We start from the raw sequence: 21,657 nt of genomic DNA, 5'->3' as shown, positions 1-21,657 counted from the left end.
GGGGTGTTTGGTTGGGGGTAATCTATGATTACCTTGGTTATCTGTCCAAGGTTATCATTGATAACCTTGTTTGGTTCAAGTTATGATAACCCGGTTATGTGATTACCTTGGCAGCCTAAGGTTTTCTACGATTCCGGAGGTTAACGAAATTTTTTCCATGATTACCCTCCGATTTTAAAATTAAATTAATTAAAATGTACTACCAAATCTAATTAAAATTAAATTAATTAATTCAATAAATTTTAATTTAAATATTTATAAATTAAAAAATAAATTTATTTTAAAATTTAAAAAAATAAAATTAATGGATTATATTTATTAATTTAATAAATTATTTTATTAAAATAATTATTTTAATGAATTATTTTATTTAAAAAATATATATTTTTTAAATTTTAAAAAAATAAAATTAACAAATTATATTTATTAATTTAATAAATTATTTTATTAAAATAATTAATTTTAATGAATTATTTTATTAAAATAAAATTATCATATTATCTTTATTAATTTAATAAATTATTTTATTAAAATAATCATTTTAATAAATTATTTTATTAAAAGAAATATAAATTTATTTTAAATTTAAAAATATAAAATTAAGGAATTATATTTATTAATTTAATGAATTATTTTATTTTAATAAATTATTTTATTAATATATATAAATTTATTTTAAAATTTAAAAAATAAAATTAACAAATTATATTTATTATTTTAATGAATTTTTTATTAAAATAATTATTTTTAATGAATTATTTTATTAAAATAAAATTAACAAATTATACTTATTAATTTAATGAATTATATTAAAATATAATTAAATGAAGGGTAATATAGTAAATATAAAACTGGTTATGTTTTATTCCCTCCAAATAAATAAAGTAAACCAAACAACATTAGGTTATGTTTTATGTCCCATAACCTTGGTTATGTGATTACCTGGTAATCACATAACCAAGGTTATATATCATAACTTGAACCAAACACACCCTTAAGGTGATAAGCATGATAATGTTATTGACCGTACGTGCAAACTCATAAGTCGTTGGTTCTTGAGATTATTCCATAATTAATTAAGTATCCATTGATCGATTTTTAATTACGATGTGGATTAATTTTCTTTTAAAGAGACATTTTTAAAATATTGACTGCGGAGCCCTGAATCATCTCGATTTATTCGGACAGCCCATGAATCTGTTTATAAAAATTCCTAAACTTAAATTATAAAAAAAAAATCACAAGTCCAAATAAAAAAAATATTTTAATGTGATTATGTGCACTTGTAGTATTATACATCTTTTGAAGATTTAGATAGAAATGTTGGTCTCTTGAGATTCTCAATCTAATTACATCCATTAAATAGATCTCATTTGCTGTGGATCTACAGGGACAATTTTGTTCAGCAGCGGCGTTGGATTCTTATATCTGTCAGGAGCCGCCCTGACAACGAGACTATACGGGTCGCGATCTACCCTCCAATTTATTGGACCTGCAGTTAATCAAATCCATTCCCCTGTGTCGTCTCCGCCATGTGATTGCAACGTTATGATCTCGAAGAGCCAAATCAAGCTTCGGCTACAGAAGCTTCATCTTCGCCTCCCTAATCCCGATCAGACCACGAGCAAAGATCCGATTTTTCCGATCATGGCGGCGGCAAACCACTACTTCCAGGTACGAGTCCAGTTCCCGCTTCGCGTGTGTTCTCTGCGCTTGAGTTGATCTCGCGTCTTTGCTGTGCAGAGGCCGCTGGATTCGCTCCGCTGCAAGCTGAAGAAGCCGCTGTTCAAGGACGACGCCAGGGCCAAGAAGCGCCGCCGGGAGGGGTGGTGGAAGTCCGCCCTGCTCTTCTGGAAGCAGAGCAACGAAGCCGGCGGCGGCGGCACGTCCGACGAGCAGTGGCGCTCCCACACGCAGCTACCGCCCGTGTACGCCACCGAGAGCGGAGGCCGCGGCGCGAGGCGGCCGAAGGCTGCGCTGCTGCTGGCGGCCGCGGAGGTCGGGGTCGAGGCGGCAGTGGGGATGGCCTACCGGAGCCTTAGTGACCCCGGCGGAGGCCACCGGGCGCCGCCCATCTACATCGTTACCTAAACCGGAGATCCTTCGTCTCTCTCTTCTCTCGAATTATCGAAAAACTTTTTTTTCCCGGTGGAATCGTTCCATTCAATGTGTTCGTTAGATTTCTCCTGTCCAAGATTCGATTATTATTATTTTTTAAGTAAAACGAGAAGGAAAAGCCGAAAAGGTGAAGGCGTGGACTGGGAAAAAGGCTTGCTTTCGACGAAGCAGGTTTCCTGGCATCGATGCTCTTCGTTCTCGATGAAGAACCCTAAATTTGTTCTACAATGCGTGGAAACAAGTGCAAGCTGGTGCTGGTGCTTCAAAACGCGAATTTTGATGTCAAAATTAGGATTCAAACTGTTTCTCCATGCTAACGTGCGCCACGCATGTCTTTTCCACTTTTAGGGGTTAAAATGCTTTGCGACTTCACTATTTAGTTGATTGTTTGATGCGTAATTATTTAAAATTATCTTTAAAAAAGTATTTAATATATATAATATATTTTACAATAATAGGATAATTTATTTGTTCCAAAAAACTTTTACCACAATTTTGTGAATATTTTTTAGTCAACCCACCCCTTTCATTAATCTCCGTTCCAGTCAACCCGCCTCCTCCCGTCAAATTTCTCTTTCTCTTCGCTCGCATCACGATATCACATGTGAAGCCACGAGGCTTCCGTAGATCCGAAGCCGAACGGCCCACGCCATTTCGAGTCCACGAGGTTAATTAATTAGTGAACGATTTAATAAGCAAGCGGAGAAAAGAGGAAGCGAGATCGGAAACGATCACGCATTTTGTGGGAGAAAGCCCTTGTTTGTCGCGCCGGCCCGGCGAGGAGGAATCGCCCGATCCGTCGCCTGAACTGCGAGGATGTCTTCGGATCCGCTGCGTGAAGATGCAGGCCACCGCTACGTGAAGATGCAGTCGGAGCCGTCGGCGTTGCCGTCGCCGACGCCGTCGCATTCGTCTCGGCTGCTGGATCAGCCGCGGATCTTCGACGAATTGCCTGTGGCGGAGATCGTCTCCGTGTCCCGACCCGATGCCGGCGACATCAGCCCGATGCTCCTCACTTACACCATCGACTTCCATTACAAGCAGGTGCCTCTCTACGTCGTATTGCTTCACCCTTTTCTCCCCTGATTCGGATGTTACTATAAAAGAAAAGAGGACTTGCTAGATTTTTTATTTGCAGGTGTGAATTGTTGTATAATCGATGATTTGTGGCTAGCCATTTGGGTAGATGATATTTCACGATTCAAAATTGCGGGGTCTTTGGTTTTCCGTATTCTCCTTTCCTAGATTGATGTTAAAATTGTCAATCAGATGTGTTCTGGTGGACTCATGGTATCCATACTTCGAATTTGCGTAGTCGTGTGATTTTTTTCTTTGATTGTGATACGACGTGAAAAGAGAAAAGTGCTTGGGGATCTTTGAATATACGTTTAGTGTTCGAAGAAACAAAAGTTTCTGCATGTTTGATTTACTGTTGAAATATCCGAATATGCATTTTCTTCAAGGAAAGATAGGGCTTGTTTAGTATCTTTCATTAGAGCGGGAAGCATAGTCTATGCATTTATCTCTCTACTGATTGTTTAACCCCATTTTGTTACACTATTAAATTGATCGAGGATTTTGTTTCTTCTCATGGATGCTATGCTTAATCCTCCAACATTATTTGGCTGCATAGATATTTCGGGAAAAGTGTTAACTCCCCCACCCCCCCTATGTTTCCCCCTTTTCTACAATTGGTCTCTCAAAGTTATAAAAGTGAAGCGTTCACCATAATGTTTACCAACCCTTGTCATTATTTCCCTACATTTGATCCATTAGGATTCATGCACACACAGCCATACCTGAAAGGTGTTTATTCTGCCAAGAATAAGCAAGTGTTACTTTTTTCCTTTCACATTTCGCATAGGTTTTTAGAGTGCTGACTACAGATAACCCTGATGATTCTGGCTTGGTGAATACAGTGGCAAAAATTTGCAACCTGTTTGGGCACAAGTGGAACTTTTAGAACTTCAGAGTGGAAAACTTCAAAAACTAGCAATTATAGGGGGGAGTGAGAATTTCCTTTGACTTCACTTGTTTCTCACTGTTATCACTGGAATACCTTTGATCCCTTGTAGTCCAAGTTACTTAATTTGATCAAGTTCATGTTAAATTCAAATCTGGGACTGGAAAATTTGGAATACTGTCATGTAGGTTTTGTCACACCTTTTGTGTGGAGCACTTGTATGCCTAGCTGTAATACATAACTACTAAAGAATCAAATTTACACCTTTTGCTTTTTTCCTACCATCTGGATTACCTTGATTTCATATTAGTTGGATATTCTTCATTGATATTAGCCTATGATTCTTAAAGCACCAAAATACACATTGATGAAATAAAAATCAATATATCTAATGCTTCATTTACCTTGTTCGCCAATTGAATACTATCGTTACCATCAACTAATGTTACTTCCAATTATTTTCGGTTAGCTATATGAATCTTTATGTCACTAGTGATATTCTAGTTGAATGAACTTTAATTTTAATTTTTTTGGTCCTATTAATTTAAATTTTTTTGGTCCTATTAATTTAAAATTTTTTGTGCACCGGGCTGCCCTTTATTGTACTTTGTCTCCAGTTGGACAACATTAAAATAATAAGTCTTGTGTCTTCATTTGTTTCATTGTTTTGTCTTTCTTTTATACTGCTTTTGTTTTCTGAATTATTAATTGGCATTGGCTTGAAGCTTTTTTATACATATCATTCTCAAGAAACTGAACTCCATATTCCATAATAGTTCCATTTATAGTCCTGCAAATAAAATACTTTGGATTCCACAAATACGCTCATTTTGTTGTTTTATATTTGTTTTGCTCATCAAAACCCATAATATGCAACTGTTGGAATTTGAAGATTTGATTGCCTACTTTTTTGCAATGATGGTTTTCAAATATCTAGGTGTTATCTATGTTACTTTATCAGTTTATCATGCTATTGTGAATAATTGAATGTAAATGATCATCTATTATATTTGTCAAGTATTAACTTCTGTAATTTGTTAAGCAGTTCAAATGGCGCTTAATAAAGAAAGCTTCACATGTTCTATATCTACATCTTACTTTGAAAAAGCGTGCTTTTATTGAGGAATTTCATGAGAAGCAGGAACAGGTGAATCTATTTATTTAACCTTTTTCGCAGTCATGTATGCTTGTTGTTTTGTCTCATTGTTTCCACATTATTAGTTTTCATTGCTACTATTTTGGTTTTTTCCTTATTGGAGTTCAAAAGTAAAATTTTGCAAGTTTGGCGGTTCCCAAACTATTTATGTGCTTGACTCTATCTTGATATAGTTTCCTTATTACTCTTTCCTTTAAGTTTCATTATTTTTATTTTTTATGCTGATGAACCATCTTATATTATTTCATAGAAGGGGCAAGATTACCAATTTAGTTGTGCTTACATTATATGTGTCTTTTTTCTCATTATTTTAAGATGTTCCACAAAGTTCTATTTCTCATTTCTGTTTTTATTCCTTTTTCTGCTAAATGACTCAAATATCTGGACACCAGAATGCACCTGTGTTTAATTTCAAATGAAATTTGATATGATTTATCTTTTTTATAATGAAGGTTAAAGAATGGCTTCAAAATCTTGGTATAGGGGATCATACAACTGTTATGCAAGTTGATGATGAAGCAGATGATGAGCCTGTTCCTTTACTGCAAGAGGAGACTTTATCAGCACGGAAAAGGTGATTATTGGCATTCCCAATCTTAGTCCTTACTAATACTTTGTTGAATGAGAATGCTAAGATAATTAAGAGATAAGTTGTTATGGTTGTTTATTCAAATAATTTTGTATCCCTAAAAAAAATTTAACTTTCCTTCCTGACATCTGTGGAGTGACCAGAATAAATATTGGTTATGTTGAACCTTTTTCTTTTATGAATTTTGCTAGAACATGCAATCTTACCCTGTTTGTTTGAGACTAGCTAACAGATGATCGAAATAGTATATCAGATACTAAAAGCATTGTTCAAGGCTCTATCTGGTTGACTATCTTTAATAATGTCTAGGATATAAAAAAACATTCATGATATGTTGGTTGTCAAGGTGATAAATATGCTTGGATTCTTGCGTGAACATCTTTATTAAATATAAAGATGTGAACTGATATAATTGATGGTCATTGGAATATTGGATTAAAATGATATTTGAGATAGTACATTTTAGAGCATTAAAACATGATGTTATTTAGTTGTACTTAACATGGTTTAAGATCTTGGTCCAGTACTAATACTTCTTGGTCGGGCAAATTTGGTACTGCTACTTCACCTTATCATACCATACCAAGCCATCGTACAATAGTACAAGTAGGTATGGGCGAGCATGAACTGGTTGATTTGCCTTATTTGGCATAACATATTACTAGGTCTTGAGAATTTTTCTTTTCGATTGATAATTATAGATGTAAGAATGCTTATCTGTTCCTCATCTCACCAAACTTGAAATGCAAAAATTCATTTTTATGTTCATATAACTCTCATGACTTGCTCTCCATTGTTCAGCTGAATTATACTTTGGTTAATAGTGCTATGTATGATATTCTTTTTCTTAAGTTCTTGCAAACTAGAAAATTTCACTTTGTTGGGCCCAAATGGGCCTCAATACTATTCTTACACATTATTTCCTACAGAGATGTGCCCTCTAGCGCTGCATTTCCAATTATTCGGCCTGCACTAGGGAGACAACATTCCATTTCTGACAGGGCAAAAGTGGCTATGCGAGGTTATTTGAATCATTTTTTGGGGAACTTGGATATTGTGAATTCTGAAGAGGTACTTAACTGAGTCTGAGTACCCCTAAATGTCTATAACAACATAAAAGCAAATTATGCAGATGGTGTGAATGAGTCAAGCATATATTGAAATTGGAAAAGATCTAAGGAAAAATATTTTGTTTATAAATATGATGTTATGATGGATAATTCATGAACTTCTAGATTTTGCATACTTGCTGCTCAGTTTTTCCAGTTACTTGTTTGTCTGTTAGATTGATTAATATTAAGCATTTCCTAGGGTTGATACATCAATTTGGATTTTCTTGTGATCATTAAATTATATATTGAAAATATTTTACTTTGATAGGAGTGCCTTCAAGGCTATTCTCTTTATCTTTCATTGTTTTGAAGCACATTTGATTCTCTTTATCTTATCAAGTTGCAATATATTTTGGTGTTCGTTGTTTCTTTCTTATGTAGCAATTGAACATATTTTGCAGGTTTGTAGGTTTTTAGAGGTCTCAAGGCTATCATTTTTGCCTGAGTATGGACCCAAGCTAAAAGAAGATTATGTTATGGTGAGACATTTGCCAAAGATTCAAAATGATGATGATGGAAAATGTTGTTCTGGTCACTTGTTTAGTTTTTGTAATGGAAGTTGGCAGAAGGTATCTATTGTAATCAAGTTAAGGATTGTAACATTTTAAATCATGTGCCCAAAATGTGAAACCTAACATCTCTGTAGGTCTGGGCTGTACTGAAACCAGGATTCTTGGCTTTGCTGGAAGATCCTTTTGACACAAATCTTTTGGACATTATTATTTTTGATGTACTTCCTTCTTCAGATGGAAATGGGGAAGGTCGTGTTCTTTTAGCAAAAGAGACAAAGGAACGCAATCCTCTACGCTTTGGCTTTCAAGTATGTGAGCCCTTAATTTTATTTCAGTTCGTTTCTCATTCCTTGTTTTCCTGTCAAACTGCTCGTCTGGTGTCTACTTTTACCAACCAAGGCAACCTGTTCAAGTTCAATGTATTGCATGCTAGTTATGATTGCATTATTGAGTTAGCTTTCTGGTCCAATTGAGCAACAATAACAGGAAATTTTCAACTTAGGAATCCATTCACTTGTATGTTTGTTGTGATGTGGATGATCTGAATAACTCCTATACGATTTATATGAATTCATCATCCTTTCCAGCTTTTTCTATGTAGGTCTGAATCTTTCAGCCTTTGTTTGACGACCTAGAATAAAAAAAGGGAATGGAAGGGAAAGAATAGGAATAGTAACTCTGGCAAAAGTTATTTATAACTATTCATCTGGAATTGGGACGTACACTAACTAGATAAGTTCTAAAATCTGTGTTTTCAAGGTGCATCAGTATTATGCATACTACTTTGGTTGTTTATTTCATGCCATCCATTCTCTCATAGGCAGTCTCCAAATTATTGACAAAAATGATAAGACAGTTTGAGATCAGATGAATTTATATTGTTCAATAAATTTCAAGATCATCCAGATCATTTTAAAAGATCTGATAGAAATTTTTGTACTTGTTTAATCTTTTGGTTTTAGTGTTTTATTTCCATCTTGAGTAGCCAGATGTTAGGAGTGATCCCATTGCCAACAATACTTTGAACAGGAGGAAGAAAGAATGACATTTGCTTTCATAACATGCTTTCCATATCAGTATATTATCTTTCTGATTTTTTTTCTTCTATTTTTTAAAGAATTCCATGTCAAATGGATTTATACAATGGCATAAAGGACATATATTGAAGGCCTTGACGAAATGGTAAAGTTACTGCCATGTGACCTTGAGATCACGGGTTCGAATTGTGAAAACAACCTCTTGCAATGCAAGATAAAACTGCGTATTATAAATTCACTGTAGTCCGACCCTTCCCCCGCACTGGTAGGAGTTTCATGCACCGGACTATCCTTTTCACAAAGAACTATATGATAATTTACTTAGTAGTATTAGAGCCAATGATAGTGTGACAAATGATTTTCCATCAAGAATCAACTCTAAATCACTATCATTCTACATGACTACTATATTAACTCACTGAGTTTATTCAAGATAAACCTTGTCGATGTATGTTATTCATAGATGATATTATTCTATTTCATGAGTGTAGATAGATTAAACTTGAGCCTTGGATTGTGGAAAAGTTGAAATTGAATATATTAAGATGAGTAAAATTGCATATATAAAATGTAGTTTCAATATCTAGAAAAAGAATCGAGGAAATAATAAAGATGAATGCACATTAAATTCCTATAAGATTTTGAGTTATTTAGATCTATTCTTTGGTAAAGAGATACTAATGAAGATATGATTAATGAGATAAAATGGTGGTGGTTGAAAATAGAAGCTTCTTGAGTCATGTCCCTTGGCTAAAAAGGAAAATTTTGTGAGCCCATTCTATACATTAAAATGTGAATGCTAGGATACAACATATACCAAAAAATTAATATTGTTGTGACGAGAGAAAATAAGAGAAAACAAGTTGGCTTGCACATTTCATTATATATTAAATATAAAATTAAATAAAATCATATTTTAATCAGCAAAAACATTTAGTTTTGGAACAAATTTAATTTTTTTTTAAAACTGCATAAACACATGCTGATAAAATAGATTTTTCTTACATTATAGTATTGTTAATCTTTTTTCGTATAAGAATTGTTTGTATTATATAACTTTGGTAGATAGGAAATTTCACTATTCTATTCTTGTGAAGAACAATACTTTATATAACTCCTCATAACTCATTTAGACATATTATGAAAAATTCAATGATCCTATTTATAAATAAGTGTTCAAATAATTTTTTAAAACACTGATAAAATGAAAATAAAATAAAAAGTACTAACAATTACATAATAGTCTCATGATGAGAACTTCTTCCTTTTGATTTTTTTTTAATAAATCATAAATTGCTAAAATTGATGGAGGATAAGAGTAAGAATAATCTAACTCTTTAGTTTATGATTGATTAATTTAAGGAGAATAATGCTTGGTGTGGATCTAGGGATGAATCTGAATCTCCTAAGAATACAGTATTCAAGTGAGTCTCTCAATTTTACAATTGGATGTAGATTAGTATGCTTTTAATTTAATATTTTAATTTTATGGTACTTGATGGGCCTAAATCTAGATGCACATGGAACATTATTTTTGTAAAATTGTAAATGTCCTTGAAGATAACTTCAAACTTAAATTATTTAACTAAATTCTAACTTATGTTGAAATTCAGAAGTTGAGATGCCACGTGGAGGACATGAAAGGGGAAAGAGATTTTAAAATGACTAATGTTTAATGGTTTATTTCATAATAATTAGCATGAAGCATTAACTTTAGTTTTAATTTATGAAAGAGCACTAAAGAAATTCTTACCTTGACAAACACTTAACATTTGGATTACACATCGCACAATGTATTTTGTTATTCATTATGAAGCAAGCTAAAAATTCTAATTGGCATAAATATCACAAATATAAGAGGTCAACTCTTTGGTCATAGCTTATAAGTCTATATATAAGTTGGTCAACATGAGATTTACATTTTTCAAAACGACCATAGTCTAAACTAGACAAGTAGAATCGATTAGACTAGAAGTTGCAAGGAGTAGAGGAATACCAAAGATAGGTCTATTTAATATAATGCAAATAACTTTATTAATTTGAATAATGCTAGCGATTACAATGCAGCAAAGAGAAAAGATCCATATAGCTGACCTTAAATTTGAATTGTACTTGGCTTGATGGTAGTGGTGATAATGATGTTCAATGGAGTAATTGCAATGGCATCTTCAATGTTGATCTCAATCTTAATATTTTTTTAAAAAAATAATCATGTAAGAAGAATGAGTTTTTTTATGTAACTGATCAGCAAAAAAAAAATCAATTGTCATACTTTTCTATTAAAATATGAAAATTCTCAGTTTGAGGTTAAAAATAGCCTTGACTGTTTTGGATAGTCTAGCATATAAGATATGGTTTCATGAGCAAGGGTTTCTTTGTGCTACTAGACTGTTACTGTTAAACATGCTTGATGTGTTTTGGTATTCAATGTTGGTTGCTATCAAGGAAAAGAGAAAAGCTATAAGCCTCTTCAAATTTCTCAATGTGAAAAATACAGTAAGGAATTTTGGTGAAACAGTTTCACTCTCATCCTCCTAGAATAGCTTTTGCAATAAACCAACCTTAAAGGTCTCATATTACTAGGATTTTAAACAATAATTATCTTGATGATACATGAAGAACACCTTTTTTGTGTCTGATCCAATCTGATGAGGATATTTTTTTTCATTATTTTCATGGTTGGTGAAAATTTGATCTTGCTAGGATATTCATGAGATATTCAACAATTTTTGTGGACATATTTGAGTTAACCAATTCGCTAAATATTTGATTCAAGTAGCTTACTGTCATCTGGTAATACAAGGCAATTAGCATTTTACTGAAAAATTGAAGACATCCTGGTTATTGATGATATCAAGATTCCTACGTGTCTAATAAAAGTTTGTTTCACAAGATATCTTGTGGGAATCGTACTGTAAGGATAAGGATGAGAAGTAATGCAAAAGTTAAGGATTGGGTTGCTGCAATAAATGATGCTGGGTTAAGGCCTCCAGAAGGGTGGTGTTATCCTCACCGCTTTGGTTCATTTGCACCACCAAGAGGTTTAACTGAAGATGATAGTTATGTTCAATGGTTCATTGATGGCAAAGCTTCTTTCGAAGCAATTGCTTGTTCAATCGAGGAAGCGAAATCAGAGGTACAAAGGATTTATAAAGGTTAATGCCATTTACTATTAGGTGGCATTTTTAATTGAAATTCAGAATTCTGTATTAATGAAAGTCCAATGCAGATATTCATTACTGGTTGGTGGTTGTGTCCCGAATTGTACTTAAGACGACCTTTTAGTGTTCATGGATCTTCACGACTTGATGCGATGTTAGAGGCAAAAGCCAAACAAGGTGTTCAGGTACATACTGAAACATTTCTTTCAAAAGAATCTTCAAACTTCTTCTTTTGGAATGTTCTAGTAATTTTGTTATGGTAGAGTTGAGACCATAATCGATGCTTTGATTGAACTTTCAAATGGTAACGTCTAGTTTGTATACCATGTTCTAAGAATTTGGTTCTCCATTAGATATAACTGTAGTCTTGTGGTCTTCTTTCCTCAACCATTTCAATTTTGTTTCTTGTTGCTTATTTTCTACATTTTATTGGCACCTTATACCCTTCAAGTTAAATTAACTCACCCTTCATATTTTTTGTACTTGTAATCTGAATATATATCAAGGCATGCTAACCAATCCTACCTTTCCTATTTTGAACATACAAGAAAGAAATATTTTCATGTTTTTGTTTGAATGCTGTAAAGCATGGACATGAAAATGGGCTTCTGTATGATATCTGGTCAAGATTTTAAACTATCAGTACATATGTACATATGCAGTGTAATTTTACTAGAATTTCCATGTTTGTTGGGATGAATCTCACTTTAATGATATTAGTATCTAACTGGAATTCTTTATTCATCACAAAACAATCATATGAAGCAAATCATTTTTTCATTCACTCATATCCTTTAATGAGGTTAGCTTGATCTTATCATATTATAAATTCGCTAGATTATTGTTTGTATTGTAATAGCCGACTCTATCTAGTGGGATAAGGCTTAGTTGTTGTTGTTGTATTGTAATCCTTAATTTAATTAGGTATCAGTTTCTAACTATCAAAATCATTTAAACCTATTTCATTTTATATCCATCATCAAAAATATCAATCAAAAGTCTAAGTAAAAGTTGCGCTGCTTTTTCTGTAATCAATCAAAAATACTCTACCAACAAAATGAAGAAGTATCATATCCACAATGAACTAATTTATTTGCATGTGTCTGGATATTGTTTCTTCATGGATCTTTAGAAGCAGGAGGCATGTTTCATTCAGATAGGGAGTTATGAGAACGTACACACACACACACACACACACATTGCAGATATATTGCTTGAATGAATGAAAAGTCATCTGTTTGTTGTGGCATCTGATCAGATAAGTAACATATATGTCCAAAAAAATTAGCATGTCGTACCTCTAGATAATTAACCTTTATTCTTGGGTGATTAGCTTGCCTGCAATTGACAACATTCTCTCTCATAAAATGTAGATACATATTCTTCTCTACAAAGAAGTCGCTCTTGCTTTGAAGATTAACAGTGAATACAGTAAGAGGAGATTACTGAACATCCATGAGAATGTAAAAGTTTTACGATATCCAGATCATTTTTCAAGTGGTGTTTATTTATGGTATGAAATCCTTAAATTATTTTATCTGCTGGATTATGGGTAACTTTGTCTTGCTTATTCTGTGGTGTGTCTATACTCATATACTGCTTCATTTACAAAATAGGTCTCATCATGAGAAAATTGTTATTGTGGATAATCAAATATGCTTCATTGGAGGGCTTGATTTGTGTTTTGGACGCTATGACAACTTTGAACACAAAGTTGGTGATTTTCCACCTCTTATGTGGCCTGGAAAGGACTATTACAACCCCCGGTATGCTTTTAGTCTTAATCAAATTAAATAATGCCCACTGTGATATATTTAATTTGATAATTGATTAATGGTCTGCATTTTGAAAGAAAATTTTCTTTTTTATGTTCTCTTTCAATTAGGGAATCAGAACCCAATTCTTGGGAAGATACTATGAAAGAAGAATTAGATCGTGAAAAATATCCTCGAATGCCTTGGCATGACGTCCAGTGTGCTCTATGGGGGGCACCTTGCCGTGATGTTGCAAGGCATTTTGTTCAGCGCTGGAATTATGCTAAGGTTGTTTCATGTTACTTAAAGGAAGTTTTTGCTTCCAACTTTTGCTGTTCTGACTTTCCACTTGGAAATGGTTATTGTTTTTAGAGAAATAAAGCTGCAAATGAGCAAGCAATTCCCTTGCTGATGCCTCAACATCACATGGTTATTCCACATTACATGGGAAATGCTGGAGAAGTCAATGTACGGAACAAGGAACAAGTTCAAAATCACAAAGATGCTAGGAATACAGGGTCATTCCCTTCATCTACATCATATGACGATATTCCACTGCTATTACCACAAGAACCTGATGGGCTAGAAGCCGCAAAGGAAAGAGAAAAATATGTGGCGGACAATTCATGTGGTCTTTTGGACAATCGAAATAGAGCCAACCAGAATCATCCCTTTCCCTTGAGGAGAATCAAAGTTGAACATCCTATTCAAGACATGCAGTTGAAAGGTTTTGTTGATAATCTTGGATCTCCCCAACAAGCAGAGAGGGGAAACCACTATGATGTGATTGCCCCACCTCAAAATATGGATGAGTGGTGGGAAACACAAGAGAGAGGCGATCAAGTTGTGTCTGCAGATGAAGCTAGACAAGTTGGCCCTCGCACACTATGTCGTTGTCAGGTTGGTGTAATTGAAGTTGCATGAAAGAGACTATTCTACATTATACATTACTTAGTTTTTCTCAACCATAGATTTCAACTTTTATTTTTTTCTAATGAGATTACTTGGAGAAATAGTTTGTTTTCTTGAATTTGTTATCTGGAATCTCTCTTTTCAGTCAAAGCAAAATACAACTTACATTGATTTCCTAGACCTCTAGGATATGAACCAAATTAGATGTTTTGTACGATTGCAGTGCCATCATTCTATCTATAGGTATTGCAATTCACTCATTTGTTTGAAAATTTCTCTATACAAATTCCCTTGCATTTCATGCCAATTTATGGTATTTGGATAAGGTTAGTTATAAGTTGATGGTTTGTTAGGATTCTCAATGTTGCACCATTTAAAAGATTATAAAGTGTGAGCTTGTTCATTGGAAAATTAATATTTCCTTTTGAAGTGATTGAAATTAGGATGTTTGTAATAAAGGGAGGAATGATGAGCAATAAGAATCTATAGCACAACTAATCACTGAGTAACTTGAACGAGAAGTTAAACACTGTCTGACCATTATTGTAATTGTACCAACCTTTGACCTTTTGCTTAAAATGTCTCATAAATATATTATAGCTTCAGGGCTTGATATCATGAAAACCTTTATCACATGTTAGGAATCAACATGAGGAAAATGCATAGAAATAACAAACATGCAAATCTGTGACCTTGTTCTCTTTTATGATCCTTCCAACTTTCAGGTTTAAATTGCTAGCAGGGATATCTAAGACTAATTACTTCACCTTCCTTCTGGATATGTGAAAATATCCTTCTTCATTTTGATATTGGTGTAGTTTCTTTGTTCAATTTGTTATTAAGAATAGGCTGAAGTCATGATGTACTCACATAGTTAGATTTCACAGTTAAGCTAGCATTTGTGAGAATGCCTATTTCGATCATCATGTGATTATCCTGCTTAGATTTGTTTAACTGTGCTGCAAAGTCCTAGACTCTTAGCATACGAATTGGAAGTAAAAAACACATGGAAGACCTTTGTGGGTTTGAACCCACAATTATATTTTTGTTTATTTTTTTCATTCTCATATAATATATGGCATGTAGGATGTGTCTGGTGGCATGTTTGTTGAGTGTTTACTTGATGAATTTAGTCATTCTCTTACTTTTTGCTGATTTTATTGGTTACAGATCATTAGAAGTGTTGGTCAATGGTCAGCTGGAACAAGCCAGACTGAAGAGAGCATTCACAATGCCTATATATCCCTTATTGAAAAAGCAGATTATTTCATTTACATTGAGGTAGGGATTTTTTGTTTGGCAATGATCTTGATTAAACATTTCCAACTAATTGTTTGCAATAGATCCATGGCTTTAAAAAGACTTCACTGCATAAATGGCTACTATGGTGTAGTTTGAACTTTGAACTGCGTAATTGTTTGCTACTAATTGTTTGAGGTGACTACCATATTTAGTAGCTTGTAACTTCTAAGGTCTACTTAAAACTTCACATGCCTTTTGGATTACATAGAGAGAGAGAAAGAGGGAGAGTATATATATGAGTCCCAACCACTCAAAAATTTCACTAACCTAATGCAACTTAACTGCATTTTTCCAAATAAAAATTTATTTCAATCCTAAAGTGGCCAAAATGATTGAAATTGATCCTGATTTGAACCTATGTGATCCTCACCATGCTTACATGACAGCTTGCATCCAAACCCAATCTGACTGCAGCTCTTCCCCTAAAACCTAATTTGTTGATTTGAAGTTAAATACAATAAAATTCAATATTTATAAGTACTAGCCTCCTTGAAGTGTTTTTTTTTGAATGAGCAATTTATTCATAAAGCAAATTGTGATAGCAGTATAGCTTGGTCACAAAGGTTAGTTAAAGACAACCAAGAAACATGACGGAGGGAAAGATAAACAGGACAGAGTAGAACTCGTGGCTTTCTAAGTGTATATTATCCCCCATAAAAGGACAAGAATTTTCCTAACTGTGTAGAGTTGTAGCTAAGATAGAAGTTGAAGCTCACTAAAAATCATTTCTGCTGCAGCATGGTGGACCTGTTTACAGTTTTGTGACTTCTTGGCAAGTTGTCCTTCATAGTTAGCATAGCAGTCTACAAGACTTAAAAAGTGTTCATTAGTTTTATGCATGGATTGAAATCTGAAGAAATTGATGATCACCTTTCTCTCTACTTTTTCAGGAAAAAATTTACATCCTAATATATAGAGTATACATCTACTAAAACTAGGAAACCAAATATCTACAAATTTGGAAGACAATCAATTATTTGATAGACAATCAATTAGTTGATTGTAATTTCCTACAAATTAGGAAGACAATCAATTAGTTGATAGACAATTAATTAGTTGATTGTAATTTCCTAAATTCAGTACTACCAAAAAACTAAATAAATCTTAATCTTTTCTAAATACAGAAACTAAATCTCCTATTTCTACACTCCCCCTCATGCTGGGTTGTATATGTTATACAAACCAAGTTTGGAATTCAAATCATTGAAACTGACTCTTGGAAGCACCTTGTTGAGGACATCAACAACCTGCTGTCTTGTAGGAATGTAGCTAAGCTGAATGATTCTTGTGTTGACCTTTTCAGAGATAAAATGACGATCAATCTCAATATGTTTCGTCCTATCATGCTGCACTGGATTTTTAGCCATACTGATGGTTGCTTGGTTGTCAGTAAACATCTTCACCAGGGTTTGATCTTCAATATTGAGTTCCCTTAGCAATCTTTGTAAGCACATTCCTTCGCATATACCAAGAGCAAGAGCTCGATATTCTGATTCTGCACTGTTGCGAGAAACCACAGCCTGTTTCTTGCTTCTCCAAGTGACAAGATTCCCCCAAACATAGGAGCAGTAACCAGTAGTTGACCTTCTATCAGTCTTTTCTCCTGCCCAACTTGCATCTGTGTAAATCTCAACTACACGACTTTCACTCTTTCTGAACAGTAATCCATGACCAAGAGTCATCTTCAAGTATCTCAAAATTCTAGTCACTGCATCTAAATGATCCTTAGTTGGATTATTCATGTGTTGGCTGACTACACTCACCGAATAAGCAATGTCGGGTCGAGTGTGTGATAGGTAAATGAGTTTTCCAACCAGCCTTTGATACCTACCCTTGTCAACTGGTGTGCCTTCTGCACTTTGATTTAGTTTCTTTGTAGAATCCATAGGTGTATCAGCAGGTTTGCAGCCAAGAAAATCGGTTTCATTCAACAAGTCCAGTATATACTTCCTTTGTGATATAACAATACCCTCTTTTGATCGAGCCACCTCCATTCCGAGAAAGTATCTCAGTGTCCCGAGGTCTTTGATTTCGAATTCAGTTGCCAGCAGTTTTTTCAGCCTAAGAATTTCTTCTCAATCATCTCCAGTAAGGATGATATCATCCATATAGACTATAAGAATTGCTATTTTTCCTCCTGATCCACCTTTGACAAACAATGTGTGATCTGCCTGACATTGTGAATACCCATTGGTTGTCAAAGACTTAGCAAATCTCTCAAACCATGCGCGAGGAGACTACTTTAAGTCGTACAATGACTTCTTTAATTTGCACACCAAGTTTCGGTTTGAGGTATGAACATGTAGACTTTCTCTTCGAGATCTCCATTCAAGAATGCGTTCTTGACATCAAGTTGATATAATGACCAATCTCGATTTACTGCTAAGGATAGTAACACTCGAACTGTGTTTAGTTTGGCCACTGGTGCGAAGGTCTCTTGATAGTCAATTCCATAGGATTGAGTGAACCCCTTAGCTACAAGTCTTGCCTTGAACCTGTCTATACTCCCATCAGTTTTGTACTTGACGGTAAAAATCCATTTACACCCAACCGGATTTTTTCCAGGTAGTAATGTCGTCAAGACCCAAGTGTTGTTGTTTTCTAAGGCCTGAACCTCTTCTTCTACAGCTTTCTTCCATTCTGGTCTTATGAGAGCCTCCTGAATAGATAGAGGCACTTAAACACTGTCCAGCTTGCCTTGTAAGATGGAGACAACTTTCCATATGCAACATATCTTTGAATTGGATGTTTAGTGCATCTATGGATCCCTTTTCTATGAGTAATGGGCAAATCTGAATCATCAATTATAGAAGCAGGAGTATAATTAGGAGAGGAATCCATACCATCGTGAGTGTCAGATACAGTGGGGTTTGGTTCTTGTGTTTGAGAGTGCTGAGTTTGCAGAAATTCTCTGGTTTGCTGGGTTGTTCTCCTTTTGTAGACACGAAGCTTAGTGTTATTGGTATCAAGTTGCAATGGACTTTGGGTTTCTGTAGTGACTGGGGTTTGAAAAGGTGCAAGGACAGGAGTAGTATTGGAATCAGGTGTAATACTAGAATTTAAAGGCTGATCGAATGGAACAAAAACCGATTGAGTATCCTGAAGTAGATCCCAAATCTGATATTCTTTGGAACTATTCTCCCCCTGAATGTCGGATTTGGGAAAGTAGGATTGACTCTCGAAGAAGGTAACATCCATGGAATTGTAGACTTTCCTCGTAATAGGAGAATAACATTTTAACCTTTTTGATGAGAAGAGTACCCTAAAAAATAACACTTGAGTGATTTTGGATCGAGTTTGGTACGATGACTATGATGAATGTGGATGAAGACGGTGCACCCAAAGATCCGAAGAGGAAGATCAGAGGTGAAAGCAAGAATTTGAGGATGTGTTGTGGTGAGAACATGACACGGTGTTTGGAATTTTAAAACATGACTTGGCATCCGGTTGATGAGATATGTGGCTGTAAGTACAAGCTCCTCCCAAAACTGTTTAGGAACATTGTTAGCGAACATATTGGCACGGATGACTTCAAGCAAGTGTCTATTTTTTCGTTCAGCCACTCCGTTTTGTTGTGGAGTGTCTACACAAGAACTTATATGAACAATTCCATGTTTTGACAAGTAAGGACCGAGGATGGAGTTGAAATAGTCCTTTGCATTATCAGTTTTGAGAACTTGGATTTGACATCTAAACTGGGTTGAAATCATGGTATGAAAGGATTGAAAAATTGTGACTATTTCAGATTTTTCTTTCATGAGAAATGCCCATGTGGTTCTTGTATGATCATCGATAAATGTTACAAACCACCGAGCCTCATTGATATTTTTCACACGTGATGGCCCCTAAATATCACTATGAATGACTGAAAATGGATGTGATGGTTTGCATGATAAACTTGAGTATACATGTTGTGTATGATTTGCTAGTTGACAAATATCACACTGATAATAATTGAAATCCTTATTGATGAACAAATGAGGGAACAATTTTTTAATATAAGCAAAGTTTGGATGACCAAGGCGATAGTGCCATAACATGACTTCACTCTCTACTAGGACAGACTTAGAATTGGGAACAGACATGGAATTAGAAGCAAACTTGACAGACTTTGGACTTGACTCGGAATTACAACTTGGTTGATGAACTTGTCTACCGGGGAGGTTCTTTTGTTTGAGTAAATAAAGTCCTCCATGCATATCAGCACTGCCAATCACCTTCCCCGAATCCACTGATTGAAAAACACAAGAATTGGAATGAAACTTAGTAAAACAGTTGAGATCCCAGTGATCTAACTGATAGAAAGTAGATTGCAATTCAACTTTGGAACAAAAAGAATAGATGAAAGATGTAAGTCTTCTATAATATGTATAGATCCTGTTCCTGCTACTGGAGAAATTGTGTCATCTGCAATTTTTACTCCTGAGTGACTAGAACAAGGCTGAAAATTCGTAAGAATGCTGGAATCTCCCGTCATATGGTCTGAGGCTCTTGAATCAACAATCCACATCCTTGGTTGATCAGTTTTAACGCACAAAGCAGAAGACAGAGTACCTTGATGTGCAAAAAAGCTAGTATGTTGCTCAACCGGATAAGCAGATTTTTGGTTGGACCCAGGAGTCTGACTAAACATCTTTTGTAGTACTTCAATTTGCTCCTTTGTAAACAGAATGTTTTCTGCACTCGTTTCAGTTGATGCAATAGCATTGGCACGGGAATCTCTATCCTGATGATTGGAGGGTTTCGAATCAGTAGGTCTTCCATGCAATTTCCAACAAGTTACCTTCATGTGTCCAGGTTTTTTGCAATAATCACACCATGGATGACCTTTTCAAGGCCTATTATTCTATGAAGGGCTATGAGTAAATAGGGCTGAACCTTCAACTGCAGGGGTGATCGTGGCTTCGAGCAGCATTAATTTCTTCTTGCTTTCCTCCCTTCGAACCTCTGCAAAAACTTCCCAAATAGTGGGAAAGGGTTTTATCCCCATAACTCGCCCCCTGACTTCGTCTAAGTCTCTATTCAAGCCAAGAAGAAACCTTATAGTCTGTTTTTTTTCAACAATTTGTCGATAGATAGATGAATCATTAGTACACTTCCACGGATGTGTCTCATACAAATCCAATTGCAACCAGCAACGAGTAAGCATGTTAAAATACTGTGTCACATTCAGGTCTCCTTGTTTTAGATTGTATAGCCGTGTCTCAATCTCAAATAATTCTAAGATATTCTTTGTGTTGGAATAAGTTTCACGGGCAACATCCCATATCTCCTTGGCTGTTTTATGAAGTAGAAAATTCTCTCCAACTTAAGTGGTCATAGAGTTTATTAACCACGACATAACTAGATGATCATTAGTCTTTCATGAGCGAAATTTTGGATCTGTGGCCTCCGGAGCAATGATTTCACCAGTGAGATGTCCATCCTTGGCTCTGCCACATACAAACATGAACACAGACTGAGACCATTGCAGAAAGTTTTGGCCATTCAGTTTGTGATTGGTAATAAGGTGTGGAGAAAAATCTGGAATGGATGAAACCGCAGGAGTGGACTCTGATTTAGAAGTCACTTCCGAGAAAGTCGAGGGAGACGTCATGTGCCAGAAAAACAAAAAAAAGGAACGAAAGGAAATGTTCACCCAGAAAAACGAATGACGAACTATAGCTCTGATACCGTGAAGAAATTGATGATCAACTTTCTCTCTACTTTTTCAGGAAAAAATTTACATCCTAATATATAGAGTATACATCTACTAAAACTAGGAAACCAAATATCTACAAATTTGGAAGACAATCAATTATTTGATAGACAATCAATTAGTTGATTGTAATTTCCTATAAATTAGGAAGACAATCAATTATTTGATAGACAATCAATTAATTGATTGTAATTTCCTATAAATTAGGAAGACAATCAATTAGTTGATTGTAATTTCCTAAATTCAGTACTACAAAAAAACTAAATAAATCTTAATCTTTTCTAAATACAAAAACTAAATCTCCTATTTCTACAAAATCTTTAGCCGTATCGCGCGATATCGG

General features: G+C 34.7%; 2 protein-coding genes across 3 annotated transcripts in view; both read left to right on the top strand.

The window, feature by feature from the left end:
* Positions 1–1,632: 1,632 nt before the first annotated feature.
* Positions 1,633–2,143, top strand: LOC141812010 (uncharacterized). Its single transcript, XM_074700101.1, has 2 exons — positions 1,633–1,674; positions 1,744–2,143. The coding sequence occupies exons 1-2, from the start codon at positions 1,648–1,650 to the stop codon at positions 2,089–2,091; spliced, it is 375 nt and encodes a 124-aa protein (XP_074556202.1). The 5' UTR covers positions 1,633–1,647; the 3' UTR covers positions 2,092–2,143.
* Positions 2,144–2,812: 669 nt separating this feature from the next.
* The window catches only part of LOC141811722 (phospholipase D zeta 1), a 30,566-nt gene continuing 11,721 nt past the window's right edge, over positions 2,813–21,657 (top strand). Inside the window, exons 1-13 of one of the 2 annotated variants that reach the window (XM_074699765.1) lie at positions 2,813–3,162; positions 5,127–5,228; positions 5,690–5,811; positions 6,756–6,897; positions 7,340–7,507; positions 7,585–7,758; positions 11,381–11,623; positions 11,717–11,833; positions 13,022–13,161; positions 13,265–13,414; positions 13,534–13,690; positions 13,775–14,302; positions 15,485–15,595. In XM_074699765.1, coding sequence (XP_074555866.1) covers positions 2,935–3,162; positions 5,127–5,228; positions 5,690–5,811; positions 6,756–6,897; positions 7,340–7,507; positions 7,585–7,758; positions 11,381–11,623; positions 11,717–11,833; positions 13,022–13,161; positions 13,265–13,414; positions 13,534–13,690; positions 13,775–14,302; positions 15,485–15,595 — 2,382 coding nt within the window. In that variant the 5' untranslated portion in view covers positions 2,813–2,934. The remainder of the gene's footprint in view (positions 3,163–5,126; positions 5,229–5,689; positions 5,812–6,755; positions 6,898–7,339; positions 7,508–7,584; positions 7,759–11,380; positions 11,624–11,716; positions 11,834–13,021; positions 13,162–13,264; positions 13,415–13,533; positions 13,691–13,774; positions 14,303–15,484; positions 15,596–21,657) is intronic. The other variant, XM_074699766.1, reaches the window with a different exon arrangement.

This window comes from Curcuma longa, chromosome 17, assembly GCF_044706935.1.
Source record: "Curcuma longa cultivar G26 ecotype Majalengka, Jawa Barat chromosome 17, ITB_CL_G26_1.1, whole genome shotgun sequence".
NCBI classification, from domain to species: Eukaryota; Viridiplantae; Streptophyta; class Magnoliopsida; order Zingiberales; family Zingiberaceae; genus Curcuma; species Curcuma longa.
The sequence above is the reverse complement of the archived record's forward strand: the minus strand, read 5'-3'. Positions and strand labels throughout refer to the sequence as shown.

Bases quoted from the DNA above. Each gene is read 5' to 3' on its own strand.
- LOC141812010 (XM_074700101.1), top strand. From the start codon at position 1,648: ATGGCGGCGGCAAACCACTACTTCCAG. The intron at 1,675-1,743 runs GTACGAGTCCAG...TTTGCTGTGCAG, and splicing joins CGGCAAACCACTACTTCCAG to AGGCCGCTGGATTCGCTCCG.